We start from the raw sequence: 19648 nt of genomic DNA, 5'->3' as shown, positions 1-19648 counted from the left end.
GGCTGGCGCCAGCCGGCAGCTGCCCCCCTCGCTGTTTGTGCACGGTCCCAGCAGGCAGGACTGCCAGGAAGCAGCCCAGTAAACAGAAGTGAGCACTGGCTTCGCGCATGGGAATCACACAGCTCTCCTCTCACTGCCACAGGAAACCTGGGCTGGAGCAAAAACCTCTCCTTTGTCAGCAGAGGAGAATTCGTGAGGGGTCCCCTTTCTCACCTTCACATTTTCTTAGATGAGATGGGGAGAGACGGGATGCAGGAAAGGAGGAGTGGGCAACTTCCGAAATGTAAGTCAACGTAATGGCTCGGCATGCCAGGGCTTTGCAAAATCAGTGCCCCTTCTCCCCTCTCACCTTTACAAAGTGATACCATCAATCCCACCCAGAGGTGAGGGAAAAGCCTTTAAAAGCCTCTGAGTCAGAGGACTCCCCAGTAGAGCAGCAGGTGGGAGCTTCCTCCCCTTGCCCTTCACGCTGGTGCTCACCTTTCTGGCTCCTCGCTTGGCAAACTCCCTGGCCAGATGGCGACCGATGCCTCTGCCCCCTCCGGTGATGAGCACGTTCTCCCCGGACAGGTCTCGGAGCTTGGGCGGCAGCACCATGCACACGGCAGCTTTCACCACCAAATAAACCATCTGTACGGGGAAAAGCAGCAACGCACCCAGCCATTTCCAAATCATCCTCTTGTTCCAGGCAAGTCAGGAAGGCAAAATTCTCTTCCAACCCTTCACAAAACCAAGTTAACAGAGAAAGAAAACCAATACCCTTCATGCACCCCCAGATGGGTGACAAGTCTTCAACCCCCTTCCAAAACCTGGGGGCAAGAGATTCTTGGACTGGAAAAATCCTTCTCCCCCCCTAAAAAAATTGGGGTAGGAGTAAAGTAGTGCAGAAGACCAAGTCACTCCCCTGTTTCTTGATCGGTGTCCTCTGGGATTGTCACATGCAGGTAAAACAGTTTCCTTGCTTTTTAACTGGAAGACAGTTTTTTTTTTTTAATTAAGAGAGAGAGAGAAAAAAGTAAAATTAAAAGTAGCCATACATCCCTCCGCTTCAAAGACCGACATAAAAATCCAGCATCCAAATGGAAGGCTTTTATACTTGGAAAAATAAAATAAAGCAGGCTATGTCTCCAAATTTCAGCCTGCAGTGCCTTCCAGGCAGCTCATTTCTATTCTTAGACTCAGGAAATTGCTTAAATAAGACAGAATTGCCAGGACCTTCTTTTTAAGAAAGGCTGTATTCAGGGTAAGGTTGTTGTTTTTGTTTTAATATCTATAAATATCTTATAGGCGTTCTGTCCTGAGCCGGTTGCAAAGGTTGAGCTGATAACCGCCTCTCTCTGCCCCCTCTCCTGTTTTTTTTTCACTTGGAGGATCTGTGATCACAGAGCAGGAATTATGCCGTACACTATTTCAGCTCTGGCTCTTACTCATTTCTCCCTATTGCTCTCTCTGCCTATCACAGCCGCGGCGCTGGGGAGTTTTTATACCCCATTAAGCCTGATTGACAGTTAAAGTGTTGGGGAGATTTCACTACTGTTTCTGTGAGTGGCTGGCTTTGCTCTCCCCTCCCCCAGAGCTATCTCGGAGCCACCGCACATAAACTCACACATGCAGGCAGGCTGAGGCGTACTGCTCGCTGCTGAGCTGCAGCCTGCAAGCTAGGGCTTGCTGCATGCCACGTCGGGCTTGCTGCATGCCACGTCGGGCTTGCGGCTGTAACTGAAGTACGCTGGAACCAAGCCAGGCAACCCCTGCCTCCTCCCTAACCTACCCACACCAGAAAGAAGGTGCTGTGGTCTGACTTGAGCCCAGGACAAAAGCAGTTCCAGGAACAGTCAGGGTTAAGGCTGAGTTCAAGGGAGCCATCTCTGCCTTACAGAGAGAACTGCTTGCCCAAGATAAGCTGGTGTGGACGGGAAAACTTCTTTCAGCCCTAGACTGCCGGGCTGAATCCAGCCTAGCCTGATAATCATCAAAATCTATTACTGTTGGACCAATGTTTTTGTGGACAACATGACAACTCATGGATTTTCCAAGCTGGAAGGTGTTTGCATTGCTGAAAACTTCTGATTTAGTAGCGGGGCAATAAAAAGGCAGGCTCTGAATGAAGGAGGGAGACTCACTTTCTCACAACAAAGGGTGTTGGTTTTTTCTCCCCTTTTCGTCCAGTTATGAGGGCATAGTTGCAACACGAGAAGGTCTCCACAGCACTTTCAACTATGTTGTAATAGGAGAAAGGGCAAAGTGGATTGCAACTAGGTCCTCTAACTTGGTTGTTTGCACTGTTAAACATTAGGCAGGTAAGTTATGTTTTCAGTTGTACTGATTAAGCATTTCTGAGGGGGATCTAAATGCACGTTTGAACTGAGAGCCATTTGTGCAGTTAGTAGTTGTGTCAGCAATCAGAAACAAGCTAATATGCAAAGCTTTGAGAGTGTCGAAAGATGCTCAAGGATGTCAAACCTCACGTTGCTGTCTTCATAGTTGAGCTGGAAAGAACTTCGTTTTTATGACTGTATGTATTATTAAGAATGTGCCAAAATGAATCCAGTCCCACGTTAATTCAGGAGGTCTGGATCTATATCCACTATCCTGGGAAGCCATCTAGTGGTAAAAACTAGAATTACTGAAAAATGACAAATTTGAAAGAGTCTCAAACTTCTTTACAACTATAGTTATTAAAGCACCACTGCAATGGAAGTGCATGAGTCTAAGCATCTATACACAGGTAGCCAAGTTATATTACACAACCAATAGAAGTGAGTTAGGAAGCTGAATCTCTTTGAAAATAAATTCAATTTTATGCTTTAGAATCAAACACCTATTTTTGAAAACGGGCATTGTTCAAAGCGGCCATATGGTAACAGAATGTTCAGGGGTTATTTGTTTGCACAGAGAAGAACAACCGAGATTCTGGTGCCACTCACATTTAAAACCTTTATCACACATAGGTTTTTTTAACATGAACAATATCTAAATCCTTGACTTTCGGCTCTGTTAAAAGTTCCACAAAAGTTTTCAGAAAAAAAAGAAAATAAAACGTAGAAAGAAACTTGCAGAGTTCTTACCTTTAAATGCCAGGTTACCTCATATGAAATAAGCCATATGACTATCACTGCATCATCATAAAGTGTCAGGAGAGAGGTTCTTGGAGAGAAGCAGCAGCAGCATTCTAACTAGAAACTGTAACTCTGTGCAGACTGTCAGATTCAGGTGGTATTCCCTAACTTAGCTGCATCTGAAATAACCAGAGCTCAGAGAATTTCCATTGCCACTTGGCAGCATTTAGCACCTCTGTGTGTTTTTATAGTAATACTTTTAGAAATGGAGCTCAGGGAGGCACCTGGCATTACAATTTTCCTCTCAGTCCAAAAACTCTGAAGGGGAGAGAGGAATTACACAGAGGGCCTAGTGTCTGGTTTAAACAAGAATGACTCAGTGTCTGGACTGGAAACAAATATAACAACCTTCTGGTATGGAAATAGGGACCAGTGTTAAAAATGAAAGTATATGAAGTTCATCAAATTTGATTTTTTGACTCCTGAGTTCAGTCTCTTTATGCATAAATCACCACATTTAAAATAGACAAGTCAGCAACATTACACAGTTAACCTGTTCAGATTAAAACCAAAATTCATTATTTATTTAAAACATTTGCAGGTCCTTTGAAGCCAGTGGGAATGGAATAATCTTGTGAATATTGATTTCATGTATCTGTTTCCAGCTTGAATAATATTCTAAAATGTATTGGAAGTGGCTTTTTTTTTAATTCATTATGATTTCAGTTTATTGATCTATGTGCAAAGTTGCTACCAAATTTGGAGTGGGAGTAAAAAGAAAGTTCTAGGTATTTAAAATTTTCCTAACCTGCTCTTCAAATTCCATGAAAGTGTGAACTATTTTACTTCTTTACTACTTTACTTCAGATTTACCTTGAAGTAGTGAAAACCAGTAGTTACCACATTGTACAAATGTACAAAAGCAAGAAGCAAAAGCAGACTTATAGTAAAACTGAATTAACTGCATCTTGCCTGTAATAAATATGGTGAAAAATTTATGCAAGTTATTTTAAAATTCACCTAATTCAACCAAAAAGTTAAATACCTTTAATTTCTATACATACTATATAGAACACTGAGAACAGCTGAGGTTTGTCCCTTTTAATTGCAGTTCCACTCTGAAAAGTGGCAAAAAAGTACTATTCTGGGATTTCATCTGATTGTCGTATAGTAACCATTGTGCTCTTTTTTGGCAAGAGGCCTTTTTCCAAACTGTCACCTTTACAAAACCAACATGTGCTTTTGTTCAAAAATTCATCTCTGTTAGTGAAACCTCCTAAACTATACCTTCACATAGATTTGATTATCCCAACTGCTTTCAGTAAATGTCTATAGCTGCAAACAGACGCTTAGTACATACCTTTGTTGATGGTAACAAGGATCTGTCACATCACAGCAGTTGTTCCTAATCATAAGCTAAAAGCTGTCCCAAAGTGAATCCTTCCATGTTTCTACTCAGAAGTCCTTACTCAGTGCACTGGAGCATTCAATAAGCAGTCCTGTTAATTTTGTAAAATTGCATCAGTTGCTAATGCTATCACTTAGTTGCAGAATTAATTTTGCATTTTGGATAGTTACACAGCATTGAACTATTTGTTTCCTATACAGACATTCACAACAAAGTATAAGTTGCAAAAGAAAACCCCAACAATTTGGTTTAAGCCATTTTCATGTCACTTTAAACTATATTTTATTCCAGTTTGCAACAAGACCAAGAAGGTATGTACTTCTTAACAGAAGCGTAAAGGAAGATGGCTTTAATACAGTTTTACGAATCAATTCTGAATTAATAGGTTTAAGTGTAGATCATGCCTGAATTACCCATTCCTGGGACCACAGCTCAAAAGATGTGTTTATGTTTTCCGAATATGTAACCACAATAGTGCCTAACTGTAATAGTCCAGCTTAAAACTAAACCTACTGTTCATATTTAGGCTAGCTAATGTACAGGTTAGGAAGGCCTGTAGTAACTGAAACCCATCTTTTGGATTGTAGTTAGTGTGGATATACTCTCAATGACAGTCACGGAAACCTACTTTTTCTTACTTGCCCTGTCTTGAAGAAATAAACAGCAGTGAAAAAGCAACTTTTACTTCCAAAACAAGTTGATACACTCTCTATACTCTTGCATAACTAAGGTCCATTTTTGCAGAACAGTGTTACATGGATCTATGAAGAGGCTCAGGTAGAGTGTCTGAATGATTCGGTCTTGATGTTGCACCTATATATATATTGGCAGAACTCTAAATTTGTTCATAGGGCCTTTGCAGTCAAGTTCCTAGCAAGCTCAAAAGTCTGTTCATGCAAATGAAGTTGCTAAACTGCAAGAACTTTTGAAAGGAAAAGGAGCTGGAAATTAAAATCATGCTCAAGGCATGTCTGAAAGCCATTTGGGCTAACAATTCTGTGTTTTCAACTTAAAAATCCCACCCAAATATATACAGTACATTGGAAAGCAGATGTGGAACACAGAATAGCACTGTTACACAATGGAAAGTCTGTGTTACTAGGGTGTCAAGTAATACCAGTTTTTTACATCAGTGCTGTTCTTGACCATGGACAATCTATCACGATCACAGATTAAAACTAAACCTCCTTTAAAAAATGAAAACCTTTTGCCAAGCTGATCTGTTTTTTGTTACATGAAGCACTGCTGTCAGATTTGGATAAATCAAGAGCTAAATTTTTGTGCTTCTTGATTTCATTCTTCCCTTGAGTTCACATTTTCCATTTGAAATGAGTCCCAGTGGTTCTATGATTTCACACTGTCCTTCTATATGCTATTAAGTATTAAAAGTCTGATACTGTTGCCTTGTAAGTGGAGTTTTGCCATGGACTAAGCTCAAAGGGACCAGGTTTCTGTTTAACTTCCAGCCTTGACAGAAAACAGTCTGTGTCCAGCCTTGTGCGAAAAGCTGCATTTGGATGTCTTACTGCTTTCCCAGGGTCTCACAACAAATCAGTATCATGAACAAAGATATAACAAACGCCTCACTGAGTAATTCATAATTCTAGATGACATCCCTTTCTAGACTGAATATGTGTAAAAATATAATTGTTTTTATAAGGAGAAGGACAGCGTTTTCAAAGTGTACATAGGTACTACCTGGAATTCGGACAAAGGGGTGCAACATCAAGAATGTGGTATTTCTTTCAATTGCTTAGTCATTTTAGTATATGTTAGATTTTGTCATTTGTACTAACTGCCCTTCTTTTTTCTCACCTATCTTTAATTAGAAGCCAAATCTGTCTCAATCTGTTAGCCTGCGTCTTCATATTGGGAGAACAGTGAAAAAATACGAAATGTAAACAGGAACGGAGTGACTAGATTTTGTTAAACTGATCAACTCATCTTTATGTTCTCTTTAGTACATTTACCTCACTTTTACACCAGTCAATATTTACCATTCATTCTGACTAATTTCTCAGTCCTGACAGAACTTCTAAGACACATAAGGAACTAAGGAGGCAGAAGAATTAAGTCCATAAGCCCTCAAAATTAGAGAAGCTTATTGTTTTGAGAGTCTGAACTGAAATCCTACTAAACCAACGTGTGATACGGATTTTGACAAAAACAGAACAGTAGGCTAATGCTTGTAATAAGTTTGCACTGGAAGCTTGTAAACTAGCTTAGGAAAAAACCTCTAGATAAAATGTTCCCTGAATCCTTTCTAACAATGTCTTTTTAAAAGAATTCATTACATGCAGCTATAATTTCTTTTCAGAGCTAGTGGTTCGCTAGTACACACAGAGGTGAAATAGTTCAAGTCCTCTGTCATAAGCTTCTTCAAACTTGACAATTCTAGAAAGGAAGCCAAAAAGAGGAGGAAAGTTAGGAAGAGAATGTGGTTGTCAAAGGCAAATTTTTTTTGGTTGGAAGGCTAGGATGGATCAGCTTCAGGTGTATAAATTGATGTGGGGGAATAAGATCACATTATAAATCGATGATGAGGAAATAAGGTCTCTGGAGAGATTCGGTTGAACTAAGAGAAGGCACAGGGGGATGCTGGGTTATTCATTCAAACAGAACCCACAGCATTTTTAATGATGGTCTGAGCAAGGATAAGGTTTGGATTTTTAATAATTTATCTGGATATTTCCAGAGCTTCACCCACTGTCAGCAGAAAGTCTATGTGCTCATTCTTGCTGAATCACTGTCACTACCCCTACAAACTGGAATCACTAATCTTTTTAAGGGCAGAGCAGTTCTGGAGGAGGACATTGGGGGAAATGATACATGGGGTAAACAACACAGGGCTTCCAAAGGCCAACTGATCCTTTAACTCATTTATGGGGACTGCTGCCTTTTTAGAAGTTATTTTATCTTTCCTGATATGCACAATGGCACAGAGCAGTGAGGATCAGCTGATTCTCTGGAGGAGGAAAGATCCGTTATAATAGTAGCATGCATAAATCCACGTTTCCTAGAAGCTGACCAGTAAAATAATTAATTCTGCTTTTTCAGAACACTCATCTCTGCCCTCCAATTAAATTTTGTCCAACATGATTTGATCAAAAAAAATCCCCTAAACCAACCAACCAACCAACCAACCCATCCCGAAGTCCAAGAACCCCCCTTCACAGAACTCCCACCTCCCCTCCAATCTCTCATTATATACTTGGTTGCTGGTCTGAAAGTCTTGATATCATGGGAAAAAAACATGTCTGTTGGGAGCTCCAAAGTGATTTGGCAGAACGTAATTGGTATTTTGACATCCAGATTTTATGAGGAGAAATCTGGATATTCCATGATCTCCTCAGATGATAATATCAGTGGGACGTTTAAATCCACCACAAAGAGAATTAATAAAGAAGAAATGTCTTTGAAGTTTCACTTGTCATATTTAAAAGTATGTTTATATGGGGACATTCAGAACTTAAAACCTATTAATTTTAGGATGGATTAGTAAAATTCATTAAACCCCAAGCTAGGTATTTGTTCTCAGAATATAAAAGTAGTCTGAATTTTTGCTTTAATTTATGTTGGCTTTAAAAAAAAATAAAATCACTCAAGTTAGTGTACCCCCACAGGTCTGGATGGAGTAAGAAGTTGGGAGGGGCTCAGTTAAGCATCCTGCACCTCACAATGATGGAAGAGATCAATTATTCCACAGCTTAGTCAAATAATTTGAGTCAGTATTGGAAAGATGCCTACTATGATCACAAGTTCCAGGCCTGCTGAGTTAAGCCGAAAGTTCCATGTTATAACTTGCATGGATTTCATGGTTTTCTTACCCTTACCACTTATTTATTTACCTATTTAAAATTTAAACAGCAAAATTCAATCAGTTATACTTGCTGACTTCCACTGAGGTTAACGTTTAGACCTATTCTCTTAAGTCTGGTGACTCCTATCATCCGGAACTTTATCTCTTATGACTCATGTTGTCATTCCACACAGTTAAATATTTGTTTACCCTATTGACTAATTCACATTAAAGTTTCTCCTCTTTCCTGTAATGCATATTTTGCATAGATGGGATTTTTCTAAGCAGATATATTTAATCTGCTTCTTTTAAGGGTACAAGAAAAGCTAGAAGGACTCACCTTTTCTTAGTCAAGATCCCACTTTCTGAGGAAATACCACTACAGGTTTATTAGCCAAATGCAGAATCTTATGGCTCATAAAAAGGAGTATTTCTATCCTATGACCACAATTACTAGCTTTTATAAGGGTTTTAAAATGGAATATCTGTGAGATTAGTAGAGATGAACTATTTCAGAGTCTTCAGGGGATAAGCATAGGCTGTACGGATTATGTCAAGCTGAGCTGATGTTTGTTTGCTTTTTACTTTTACCCAAATAAGTTTTGGGAAGTCACGTGGTGGACAGAAATACATGGAGTTGCACCTAGTCACTCATTCCTTCACTATTATCACCTCTATTGGTACAAGCATTTGGCTAGCCATATGGTCTAATCACAGCCTAATTACAACAAAGGATAACGTAGAGTTATTTTGGCAAAAACCAGCAAACTATGAAGTTGTAAAGACATCAGAATCCTTTCTTTAGAATGAATCAGAATAGAGGGTTAGGGCCAAAGTTCTCAAGTGAAGGGGAAGTTTCCCTCTGATCTCACTGGGCCATCGGTGAGCCCAGAGATCCTTGCTGCACACGCAGGTAGGGAGCTTCCAAATAACTGACAGCTCTATATGAATCTCTAAAAGTAAAATTCCTTTCGATGTACTTCAGAATGTCTGTTCTAAGTTCTGGCCACCTGTCTGCCTCAGCAATATAGCAGGGGGAAAAAAGACCAGGACTAAGCAAAAAGCCTTAGAATCATACTTCAGACCTATGCCAAGAGCAGAACCATCACAGTTCCTGAACACGGAGACTGGAGTTCAGCATTGCCAGTCTTCCATGGGTTCTGAAATAGAGGTAGTATCTTTCATTACACTAACTAGTACACTTGCAAAAAATCACACACGTAGCTTTTCAGGCCCATAAAGTAGAATTCAATTACACCAGATAAAAAATAAAGTTCATTTGCAATTTTGGAATATACGAAACAATGCCATTTCCTGGATGTGAGTCTTCTATGTATTAATTTTGACCATGCTAAATAAAGTTGTAATAGCCGGATGTTTGTATGCTTCTAGCATCTGGCAGCCTTATCTGCAGGAGGAGGGTGGAGCAATTTTGGTATGCAAATTACTTCTCCATGGAGTCAGTCTGGAGGATATAAATATTGACTGAATCGTATCAGACAGTTCTCTAATAAAGTATTCCCACCAAAGGAAAATGGAGTCCTTTTATGCTCTGGCTTTAACAGCAGGAATTCTAGTTGCTTTTGTATTACTGGTTTTAATTGCCACTTATCATAATTCCTTCAAGGCAGAGATTCCTCCTGATGTTGACCAGCCATCAAAGCTCCGCTTCTATCTTTGCATATATACTCTGATGGAAATTCTGGTGAGTTTATCATGCTCTGTGATGTTGTGATTTTCAGGAAAGGAAAAACTTGAGTAGAACTATGAAGATATGCATCTAAATATTGCAACTATGTGTAATGGGAACCACACAGTTACACAGATTTAAAGATAAAGGCCAAAGTTTGATCTGGTATTCTATTACTGTATATAAAAGCAGTCAGTATGAGGTGAGTTCTTTTAAATACTGAGATATGCATTCTTATGCCACAATTGTAATTTGATTGCCTTCTGTAATGGAATGATTGAACCTGTGAATGACAGGAGGGCTATGGATATCATTTACATGAGTAAGAAAAACCAAACCTTCTGTATCTCAATGAACTTTGATATATTTAAGGTAATTTCTTAAATTTTGAACTATCTGCAGTAATTTTCTTACCCACGATTCTGTACGTATTTCTGCAGTGACTGAATTACTGTGTCTTAGTGAAATATTGTAGAATCATGTAGGTTGGAAGGCACCTCCAGAGGTCATCTAATCTAACCTGGCCAAAGCAGGTTCAGCAAGACCTGTTATCGCTCATTATTTAAGTACTTGTGAGCCAGACTCACTGTGCTGTGTGCTTTGCCATCAGAGAAAAAAACAGCTTTTGCCCAAAAAACTTCCAAAGAAGGCAACAGGAGTACATAAAAGCAGACTAAGCCCTGTCACATCTGGCATATAACATGTCAAAAGAAAGCCTGCGGGAAAATCACAGACTGGTTTCATTAATGTTTGTATGGAGCTCATCTCACGTAAAGGTATTCTCTAATCCCCTAGTTATATATAATGAATGTAGTAACTAAGGCTCACATCCTGAAAGGTGATTTGGAGCACTATAATGTATTAAAGACTTATGTGGCTTGCTTGAACTTACACAGCAGCATTCACCAAAGCCAGTAATTGTCCCTGGTTCTCCAATGGCCTAGGCCCCATTTCTGCACTGTCTGGCATGAAAGAAGAGTCTGCTGTCCTTACGTATCTCAGGCTGCTTTTCATATGGAGCTATATATAAACAATATAATAATGTGATCATGATGTAATAATATGACTGTATGTTGCTAAGTTCTCTGTGTTTCTATACTTGCTTGGATTAAAAGATTCTTTCAGATTATTCTTTTAACCTGCTTTTACAGCTTCTAAGTGGCTGTTACGCAATAGTACATATTCTGTCTTCATTGAAAATATGTTCCAGAAATTTCATCTTCCTTTTTCTGGATAGTTTTCACCATACAAAAGATGTATTCCACTATTTGCTAGGCATTGAATCCATTCAATACCTAATTTTCTTTTGAAAACCTTTAGACATCTGCTGGTACTTTTGGTGAGTTTCTAGGTTTATGTTTATACTCACATAAGTAGCCCTCACAGCAAAGACATCGCGGGTTTCTCATAAAGTGCATGATGCTTTGTGCATTGCACACGTGCAATGAACATACCCTGCTCATTCTGATGAATGCTGCTCTTCTTGTGCCAGTGATGTGTCTGTTTGTACTGTATGTTGCAGTAAAGACCCTTTTTTTCTGCAATACAGAACAGTCTTTTCCTCTTTTCTTCCACCTTACTTGCAATATGTCTTAGGAAAGCTGTAGCGATAGTTAAACGTGTACCTTCTACAGCATAGGTGTCATACATACGATGCTCCTGCTGCATCTATCCACGTACTCTGTCATGAAGAAATCAGTCCTAAATGGAAGAGATGAGAGAAAGCCTCCTAGCTGACATCCTAGCTTTTGTTTTCATTCATTCATACAGATTTGCACTTAGACTAACTGTGCATATTGCACTGTGATATAAAGCTTTGACGATAATTATTTTGGCTGTCAAAGCATAACACTTCAAAGTGACTGACAGAAAGACTGTCTAATGTAGTCTTAAAGTCCATGAAGCTCAAATCGAGTGGGTTTTGCTAGTTGCTATGTGATTTCATAATTATTTTTAAAAAATCTGGTCCCCATATGATCTTCCACATTCCATCTTTTCCTATTTCACAAGAAAAGGTATGCTGACATGCGGATCTGGGTCCTCTTTTTCTTACCCATACACACATTTTAGAACCTGTCTTATATAATATGTTTCACCTACTAACACTGATCACATCTGTCTCGGAATAGTCACACCTTTTATTTTTTGAGTGTATTGTTATTGATTCTGAAGTATTTTGTAATTATCGATCAAGAAGTTTTTCAACAGAATACATACCAAATTCCTCATTCTCCTTCATGACAGCATTTTCCCTGAATTTGAAGATGCCTTTGTGATGTCAGGAGCTCCTAAGATAAGGAAAGGAAAGAAGATATTTAGACTGAATGCTCTGATACCACGTTTATCATATATATATCTGTCATCTGAAAGTTCTGTAAAAACTCAAGGATGTTGGAAAGTACAGATGAGATTAAATAAGCATGGTATGGCAATTCTGCCAACTTAAGCATTACAAAATCCTAACTCTGACAAAAAGACTGACTTAAGAGTCATGAGAGTTTTTGAAAATTGCTCTTTAGGGAAGGTTATATTGCCCCTGTGGTTTCTGCCACGATTGCCTTGACTCTTATATTCATTTTCCCCTTTGCCATGATACCTAAAAATGTGCATTTTCAAATGTAAGGCAAGAACTATATCTATCCATCTCTAGGAACCGGGCCTTGAAACACCCCAAGCACTGCTGGCAGTTGTGGCACACAGTATTACGAAAAAACTCCAGATCTCTGGGTTCCCATCTTTGTTTCTAAATTATTTTCTCTCTCTTCCATGCTCATGGTGGTTTCTTTTGTTACTTCTCACCCAACTTGTTTATTGCAGCCTGGTCTAGATTATTAGGAAGAAAGAATCTATGTTGTTTCAGAAAGGCCTTGGTGAAGAACTGGGTGTTGCAACACCCTTTGAACTACATGAGATTTGTCTTCCTATGTACATGATAGCTGGGACCATGCACCTAAGAAAGTTCTGCCTCTTTGTCATTCTTTCACAGCAAAATTACTGTTTAAGGTCAATATTTGAATTGTCTCTGAGATAGACAGAGCAGATCTAAAATAAAGGCCAGATATACAAGATTGGAAAGAACAACTTACAAAAGCATAGGTGGCCATTAGTTTATAAGCCATCGATACAGCAGTGTACACAGAGACTTTTGTTACTCAGAAGAGAACAATGCAATTTACAAATTGCTTGTGATGATTATCATCATTCCAGAAGAAAGAATTATAATAGTCCATAGAGGGAAGTTAAGTCACCATTTAATGGGAAGGGAAATATCCCTAGCAGGAAATGCATCCGTTACAACATGTGCTTAAAATACAGGAGGATTCCAGTGTGATCTTCAGGCTAACTTAATTATCAGCAGTTGACTGGCCTTGGATAGGAAAATGTTTTATTTAACAAACCTCCCCTATCTTCAGAATATTTGTTTTCCCTGATAAGGTGTAAGAAACTGACTGCAGAGCCATTTCATGACTACCTGCGAGATCTTCATAAAAGCAACAATTTCACTGATGAAGAAGGAGATAAGACTCAGAACCATTTTCATTATTTCTTCATTTAGGCCAGCAGACCTTCATTATTGATTATAGGCAGTAATGATTTTCTTAAAGCTTGTTCTCACTGACCCTGTGGCATGGAGATGACTGAAGACCAGTAAGTTACGGCATCTTGCACACAAGCTGGCATGAGTCTTTTTCACCCAGTATACTAAATGCTGTCCTGCTAGGGACATTTTCATCTCACCTAACCCTAAATACTGTAACTGAGGCATCTGAAGTACACAGCCTCCCTTTATAATCAATGGAGATGAACAAACAACTCCAGAGCATGAGTTAACACACCTGAAATTTGAACTGTCCTCAAGAAATGCATCTTTCTCTTCACTGATTAGAAAAGGAGCCTCAGGCCTCATGACTCCTAACTTCCATACCTAAGCAAATGCCTGATGTTACTTGTGGTAAATCCAGATCACAGAAATTAAAAAGTATTTGTATAATACATTTCATGGAACAAGTCTTACAACATTCTTCCAGAAATAATGGTACCTCAAATCATAAAGATGTACATTTTCGCTTTCATAACTGAAATCACAAAAGCCACTGGAGTTATTTGTGGTAATCTTATAAAGTAGCTAATAACCAATACAATTATGCTAATTATAGGATAGAAAAAGGTGGCTTGTGGCCTTTAACGAGTGGGAAGACTTGAAGTCCCTATACTCACATCTCATTTTTCCTGTTATATCTACCTAGGCAAAGAACTTAGAAAGTTTGGGTATCTTTGAGGAGCACACACTTATAAGGCTGATTGTTGGTGGACTGCCGGCATGCAGCAATTCAAAGCTCTGCATAAAGGATCTGCATTTTGATGAGGTGCCAGTGAGGATTTACCTCCCAAGAGCACCATCTGCAAGCAAACGGAGAGGAGTCATCTTCTTCCATGGAGGATGTGGGATGTTCGGAAGCATCAGTAAGGAACTGAAAGAGAAAATATTATTATTTAGGATCGTTAACTATATATTTTTAAAAACTCTCCTGAACTTAAGAAGTGACTGAAGCTTAGTTTGAGAGAGGGAGAGACAGAAAGCACTTAATGTTTATTTTTACTTTTTAAACTTTCTAATCTGCCCTTATTTAGTATCTAAATTAATTTTATAGGATATAGCACTCTTTATGGCATACATATTCCTTACAGTAAGTGGTGCTGCTAAAGAAAGAAATTCTTTTTTTGTCTGAAAACCTGACAGAAGTTATTAACGACTACATTCCTCCCTTTGGTCTCTAACTGCAGCATGTTTATGGGGCCTTCTATAAACAGCGTTCAAGGCAATTCAAATGGCCCATAGCAGCCATTTTAAAATGTGTGTCCATGATGCGTGTGCTTTAGTTATGTTGTCTTTTTTTTTTCAGTTCAATTTATTAGAGAAAGCAGATAATTGCAAACATGTAATTTAAAAAAGTTCTAAAAGATACTGTTTCTACAGGCAGTAGAAATATGCACACATATTAAATGGTGTTAGAATTCTGTAATTGCAAGAACACATCACTGAGTAAATATTGGTAAAACAAATCTTCTAAATGCAGTAAATTTAGAATTAAGGTTGAAGGAAAAATCAATGTATCTTCAAATACATTAAAAGAGGCATATTTCTGCCCACAACCCTACCATGGAATAACTGTATAATTAGACAATTTACTGTAACACAGTTTGGATGCCTTAGATTTCTGCCTGAATTAGCCACACAGAAATATACTGATTTCACAGGAGGCATACCAGCTGCACCCTTCATTCTTCAGAAAATAGTCAAATCTCTGCTTCAAATACAAAATGCATTTAGACTTAGCTATAGTACTATAATTAGCATTTCCACAGCAAAATGATATGACCTACCTAAGTCAGTCTCAGACTCACAGTTAGTTAAAACAATATAATGAGCTTTTGCAAAGATCTCAAGCTGTTTTACCCCTTACAACCACTCTAAGCAATTGTGCATAATAATCATAGAATGGTTTGGGTTGGAAGGGACCTTAAAGATCACCCAGTTCCAACCCCCTGCCATGGGCAGGGACACCCTCCACTAGCCCAGGTTGCCCAAAGCCCCATCCAACCTGGCCTTGAACACTTCCAGGGATCCAGGGGCAGCCACAGCTTCTCTGGGCACCCTGTGCCAGGGCCTCACCAAGCTCATCAAAAAAATGTCTTCCTTATATCCAATCTAATTCTACTGTGTCTCAGTTTAAAACCATTGCCCCATGCCTAATAGCAGTAGTAATAACAACAACAACAACAATAATAATAACAATTCCTTATTTTCCTTACAGACCAACAGTCTCCCTAAACATATGATCTTTACAGTGTCTCCTGATGATCAAAGGTCTAGATTACTTTTATCCTAGAGAAAATTTGGGTAGTTCACTAAACAGGCAAGAGGCCCACACTCAGTCATGGCAATATGTCATAAAAAAATAAGGGATGATGTTGCTTCAAGTACTCTAAGGTATTAATTACATTAACATTTGTTCTTCAGGAAGTTATGAAAGAATATGCCAGTACATAGCCAGAAAATCTGATTCAGTGGTTGTGTCTGTTGGGTAAGTGAACTCCACCCAATGTTACTCCCAGAATTAGGTAGTTCCACTGCTTTCCCCCCTGCTTCCCCCACCTGAACAATGTCCATTCTCTACTTACATTTCTTTGAATATAAGAAAAGAAACTGAGCTTTAGTGTTGTCTACTCTTATGTGTTCGTATGTGTGAGCAAGCATGTGCCATGAGATGACAATGAGAAACACCTGATACAGGTTTATAAAGTTACAAAAGTAATATGTATGCCAGCTATTTTCAGACCAGATTTGTTCGTTTTACATTGTTATCACCACAAAAATAATTGCCTTTGATAATAAGGAATTATAAGCTCTTTCCCCAATTTCAGATTTTAATATTTACGGGGCTTTAGGGATGATTTTACAGAGTAAATAAGTCTAAAATGTAATATTGTTTTTCAAAACTGCCTGAACTTCTGCTTCCTTTTAAAGATGTTTTCCTTATGGAAAATAGGTAATAGTATGAAGAAACTTTAGTTTCCATCAAATTCTTCCATGAAAAAATTCATTAGTAAAGAATTTTATTAAGTTGGGAGGAATTGGTTCTGAGAATGAATTGCATATTCCATATCTTGTCTGGGTAAGTCATGACGTGTTTAAAGTGACTCTGAAATAAGATATTGATACCCTTTTATTCCCTGGTTATTAGGATGTTTACTTTATGAATCCATTGAATTAATTTCACAGAATAGTGAAAAATCAGAAAAGTAGAAGCAACGTGCCTCAGCAAAGAGTGAAAGGTTAAGAGAGAACACCTGCACTGTTACCTTTGTAGTATTTATCTTTTCCTTATTAAACTTAATCTTCTCCAGAAAGCCCTAAGATCACGAATACAGAGAATAAAGAACCATGGCTGTTAAAAATGTAGTACTCAAAGTAATCTTACATGTAATTGGAATCAAATTACAACATTTTAGCTTGACTGGGTATCTGACTGTTATGCCTGCCTTGCTTTGCATCATATGAAAGTAGGTTGTTAGTTGAGAAATAAACAAAGAGATTGTTACTTTAACATCACTCCTCTGTAATTCACTTGTTCCAATTAACAAAATAAATGAAACATTGTCTCCAGAGGCTATTTTGTCACCACAGTACATTTACTGCATGGTGTTTTATAATATAATATAATATAATATAATATAATATAATATAATATAATTCTTTTTATATTTAAATGTAATAATAACATACAACACAGTACTACTATATAATAATACAACAATCAGTGTCCCCAGGAGCCAGAACATGGTTGGATCCTGTGGGTAAGCAGGATTGACTCATAGCTGTACATACATGCAAGGTCAGTCCAAATGAGAGAACTGCAGATTTCCCTGCTGGCATGAATTTTGGTCCCAGGCAGGTGCACTCAGACCAGGAATTGAGTAAACATGCGGCTTTGAATAATGTGGGTGATTGGACCGCACTACTCAAGACCTCATGCTCTTAAATTATGCTAGAATAAACTTCAGTGATCAATGGGCTCTGTATTTTGACAGAAATGGGAGGGGAAGCTGTTCTGGTTTGCTTCAGCATGCAAAACTTTAAACTAAATAAGTAATACTGGGTTTGGTGAGTTTTTGCAAATGCACAGGATGCGTTTAAGACGACACTTTCAAGCTATTTACAAATATATGTATTTGTAATAATAGCTGTCTTTTGTACATTTCAGGTATCATTTATCTCCTGAGCATAATTATCCAGCCCAACCTTTGGACTGTCTCACTGCTACTGCACACTTTTTGAAGACTGCAGAAAACTATGGGGTGGATCCTGATCGGATTATTGTTTGTGGGGATAGTGCAGGGGGCACTTTTACTGCTAGTGTTTGCCAACAACTGGTAAATAGACAAGATATCCCAAAGATATGTGCCCAGGTACTGATCTATCCATTTCTCCAAGCATTGAACTTTAGTCTGCCATCTCACCAGAAAAATGCTTTCACTGCTTTCTTGACCCGGGAACGTGCAGTCCATTTTATTCTGAAATACTTGAAAAAGGATTGCTCTATGAAGGAAGCTGTTTTGGCAGGTTCTCACGTTCCAGAGAGTATGAATTTGAAATACAGGAAATGGATAAATCCAGATCTTATCCCAGAGATATTTAAGCTGAGCTATAAAGCACCTTTACCCACTTTGTTTTTACCTCACGTCCATGAAGAAACAAAAGAACTGTTTGAGACAAGATTTTCCCCACTCTTAGCAGAAGATGCTGTTGTTTGCCACCTACCTGATACCTGTATGATTACATGTGAGCATGATGTGCTCAGAGATGATGGATTGTTGTACAAGAGACGGTTAGAGGACAACAATGTAAAAGTGACCTGGTACCACATGGAAAAAGGCTTCCACTGTGCACTGGGATTTTTTGGTTATGGTATTTTTTCTTTTCCATCATCAAGTAAAATAGTGAACCACACTGTAAACTTCATAAAGGGCTATTAAAATATTTTCTTGAATACAGTGAACTGGTATGCAGAGTGTATTTCAATTAACTATTTCCTAGCTATTAATACATTAGAATCTAGGCAAGAAATACTAAGTTAAGATTAGCGTGGTCTGCTGAATTCTGATTTTCAATTGCTATTACTTGGGAAGATGATGTGTTTTTCATCTTCCTTTTTAAAAAAAAAAAATTAATTGGTACCCTTGTTTTGTTGTTCTCTTTGTAGAATTTTTCTTCTCTTTTTACATCAAAAAATAAAAACTCACCATAGCAAAAAACATTTTAAAGCATGCAATATATGAGTAATCACCAATGTGCCTATGCATATCCACAGAATACACACCAAATCAGCATGATAACACACATAAAATCTCCCCCCAAGATTGAAGGCATTTTCAGTACTTCTGAGATGAGTAATAATCACCATCAGACTATGTGCATAGGCAAGCAGTAGCTTTGGACTTGGTTGTAAAATCTGTAGGAGGGAATTAGGTGTACTTACAAATCTGGTGTTAAAGGGAAATGCCTGACACAGAGGGAGGTACAGAAATGTGAACTGTACAAGATGGCAACCTGCAAGTATCTGGGACTGGCAACGCAGATGGAGTGAGGGAGAACTGCACAAACATAACCGAATGTCTTCTTAGCTATATTCTATAAAGTTCCTTTCTGAGAAGCATTTGGTTGTATTCAGGGAAGATAGAGACATAGTAGGTTTCGCCTTTTTGTAATCAGATAAATAATCAACTTGTTTACTCCGAATCTGGGGAGAAAGTATGTAAACAGCATGGAAGCTGCCAAAATAATTTCAGTGACTAGCCAAAACACGAAGGAAAAAAATAAATCTCAGCTCAATTGTTACATTGCTTATTAGGACAGATCCACCTTTGCTAAACACAGATGCCAAGGTAATTGCCATTGCATGTCAAAACAGCTGGCCACACAAGCCTAGGAACTGTAAAGTATTTCATCATTGTTATGCAACCACCTTGCACTTGTAATAGCTATGCACACACAAGTGTGGAAAGAGGTTACTATGTATCTGCATTCTCTGCCACCCAAACTGTGAGTAGGAAGAAAATGGTGGGTTAAATTCTCCCCGTTGTCACCACATCAATTAAATATGTGACAAGTTAGCAGTTACAAGTCTATG

At 38.4% G+C, this 19648-nt stretch overlaps 2 protein-coding genes and 1 long non-coding RNA gene across 7 annotated transcripts in view; 1 reads left to right on the top strand and 2 right to left on the bottom strand.

Moving 5' to 3' along the window:
- DHRS3 (dehydrogenase/reductase 3) overlaps positions 1–1456 on the bottom strand; it is a 38104-nt gene extending 36648 nt beyond the window's left edge. For all 3 annotated transcript variants that reach the window (XM_054849735.1, XM_054849734.1, XM_054849736.1), the window contains exon 1: positions 481–1456. In XM_054849735.1, coding sequence (XP_054705710.1) covers positions 481–675 — 195 coding nt within the window. In that variant the 5' untranslated portion in view covers positions 676–1456. The remainder of the gene's footprint in view (positions 1–480) is intronic.
- LOC129215836 (arylacetamide deacetylase-like 4) lies at positions 61–18517 on the top strand. 3 transcript variants are annotated; one of them, XM_054849727.1, is made up of 5 exons: positions 61–283; positions 9894–9971; positions 14204–14420; positions 15979–16042; positions 17723–18517. In XM_054849727.1, the coding sequence occupies exons 1-5, from the start codon at positions 230–232 to the stop codon at positions 18492–18494; spliced, it is 1185 nt and encodes a 394-aa protein (XP_054705702.1). In that variant the 5' UTR covers positions 61–229; the 3' UTR covers positions 18495–18517. The 3 variants fall into 3 exon arrangements, with proteins under 3 accessions (XP_054705702.1, XP_054705703.1, XP_054705701.1); XM_054849728.1 differs by lacking the exon at positions 61–283 and adding an exon at positions 1626–2300; XM_054849726.1 differs by lacking the exon at positions 61–283 and having other exon boundaries at positions 9801–9971.
- Positions 3941–19648, bottom strand: part of LOC129215845 (uncharacterized) — a 50783-nt gene continuing 35075 nt past the window's right edge. Inside the window, exons 2-5 of the long non-coding RNA XR_008580108.1 lie at positions 14342–14428; positions 12174–12244; positions 11582–11657; positions 3941–4558 (exon numbers count right to left, since the gene is read on the bottom strand). This is a non-coding gene — a long non-coding RNA (uncharacterized LOC129215845). The remainder of the gene's footprint in view (positions 4559–11581; positions 11658–12173; positions 12245–14341; positions 14429–19648) is intronic.

This window comes from Grus americana, chromosome 21 (genome assembly GCF_028858705.1).
Source record: "Grus americana isolate bGruAme1 chromosome 21, bGruAme1.mat, whole genome shotgun sequence".
Classification (NCBI taxonomy): Eukaryota; Metazoa; Chordata; class Aves; order Gruiformes; family Gruidae; genus Grus; species Grus americana.
This window is presented reverse-complemented; position numbering and strand designations above follow the sequence as displayed.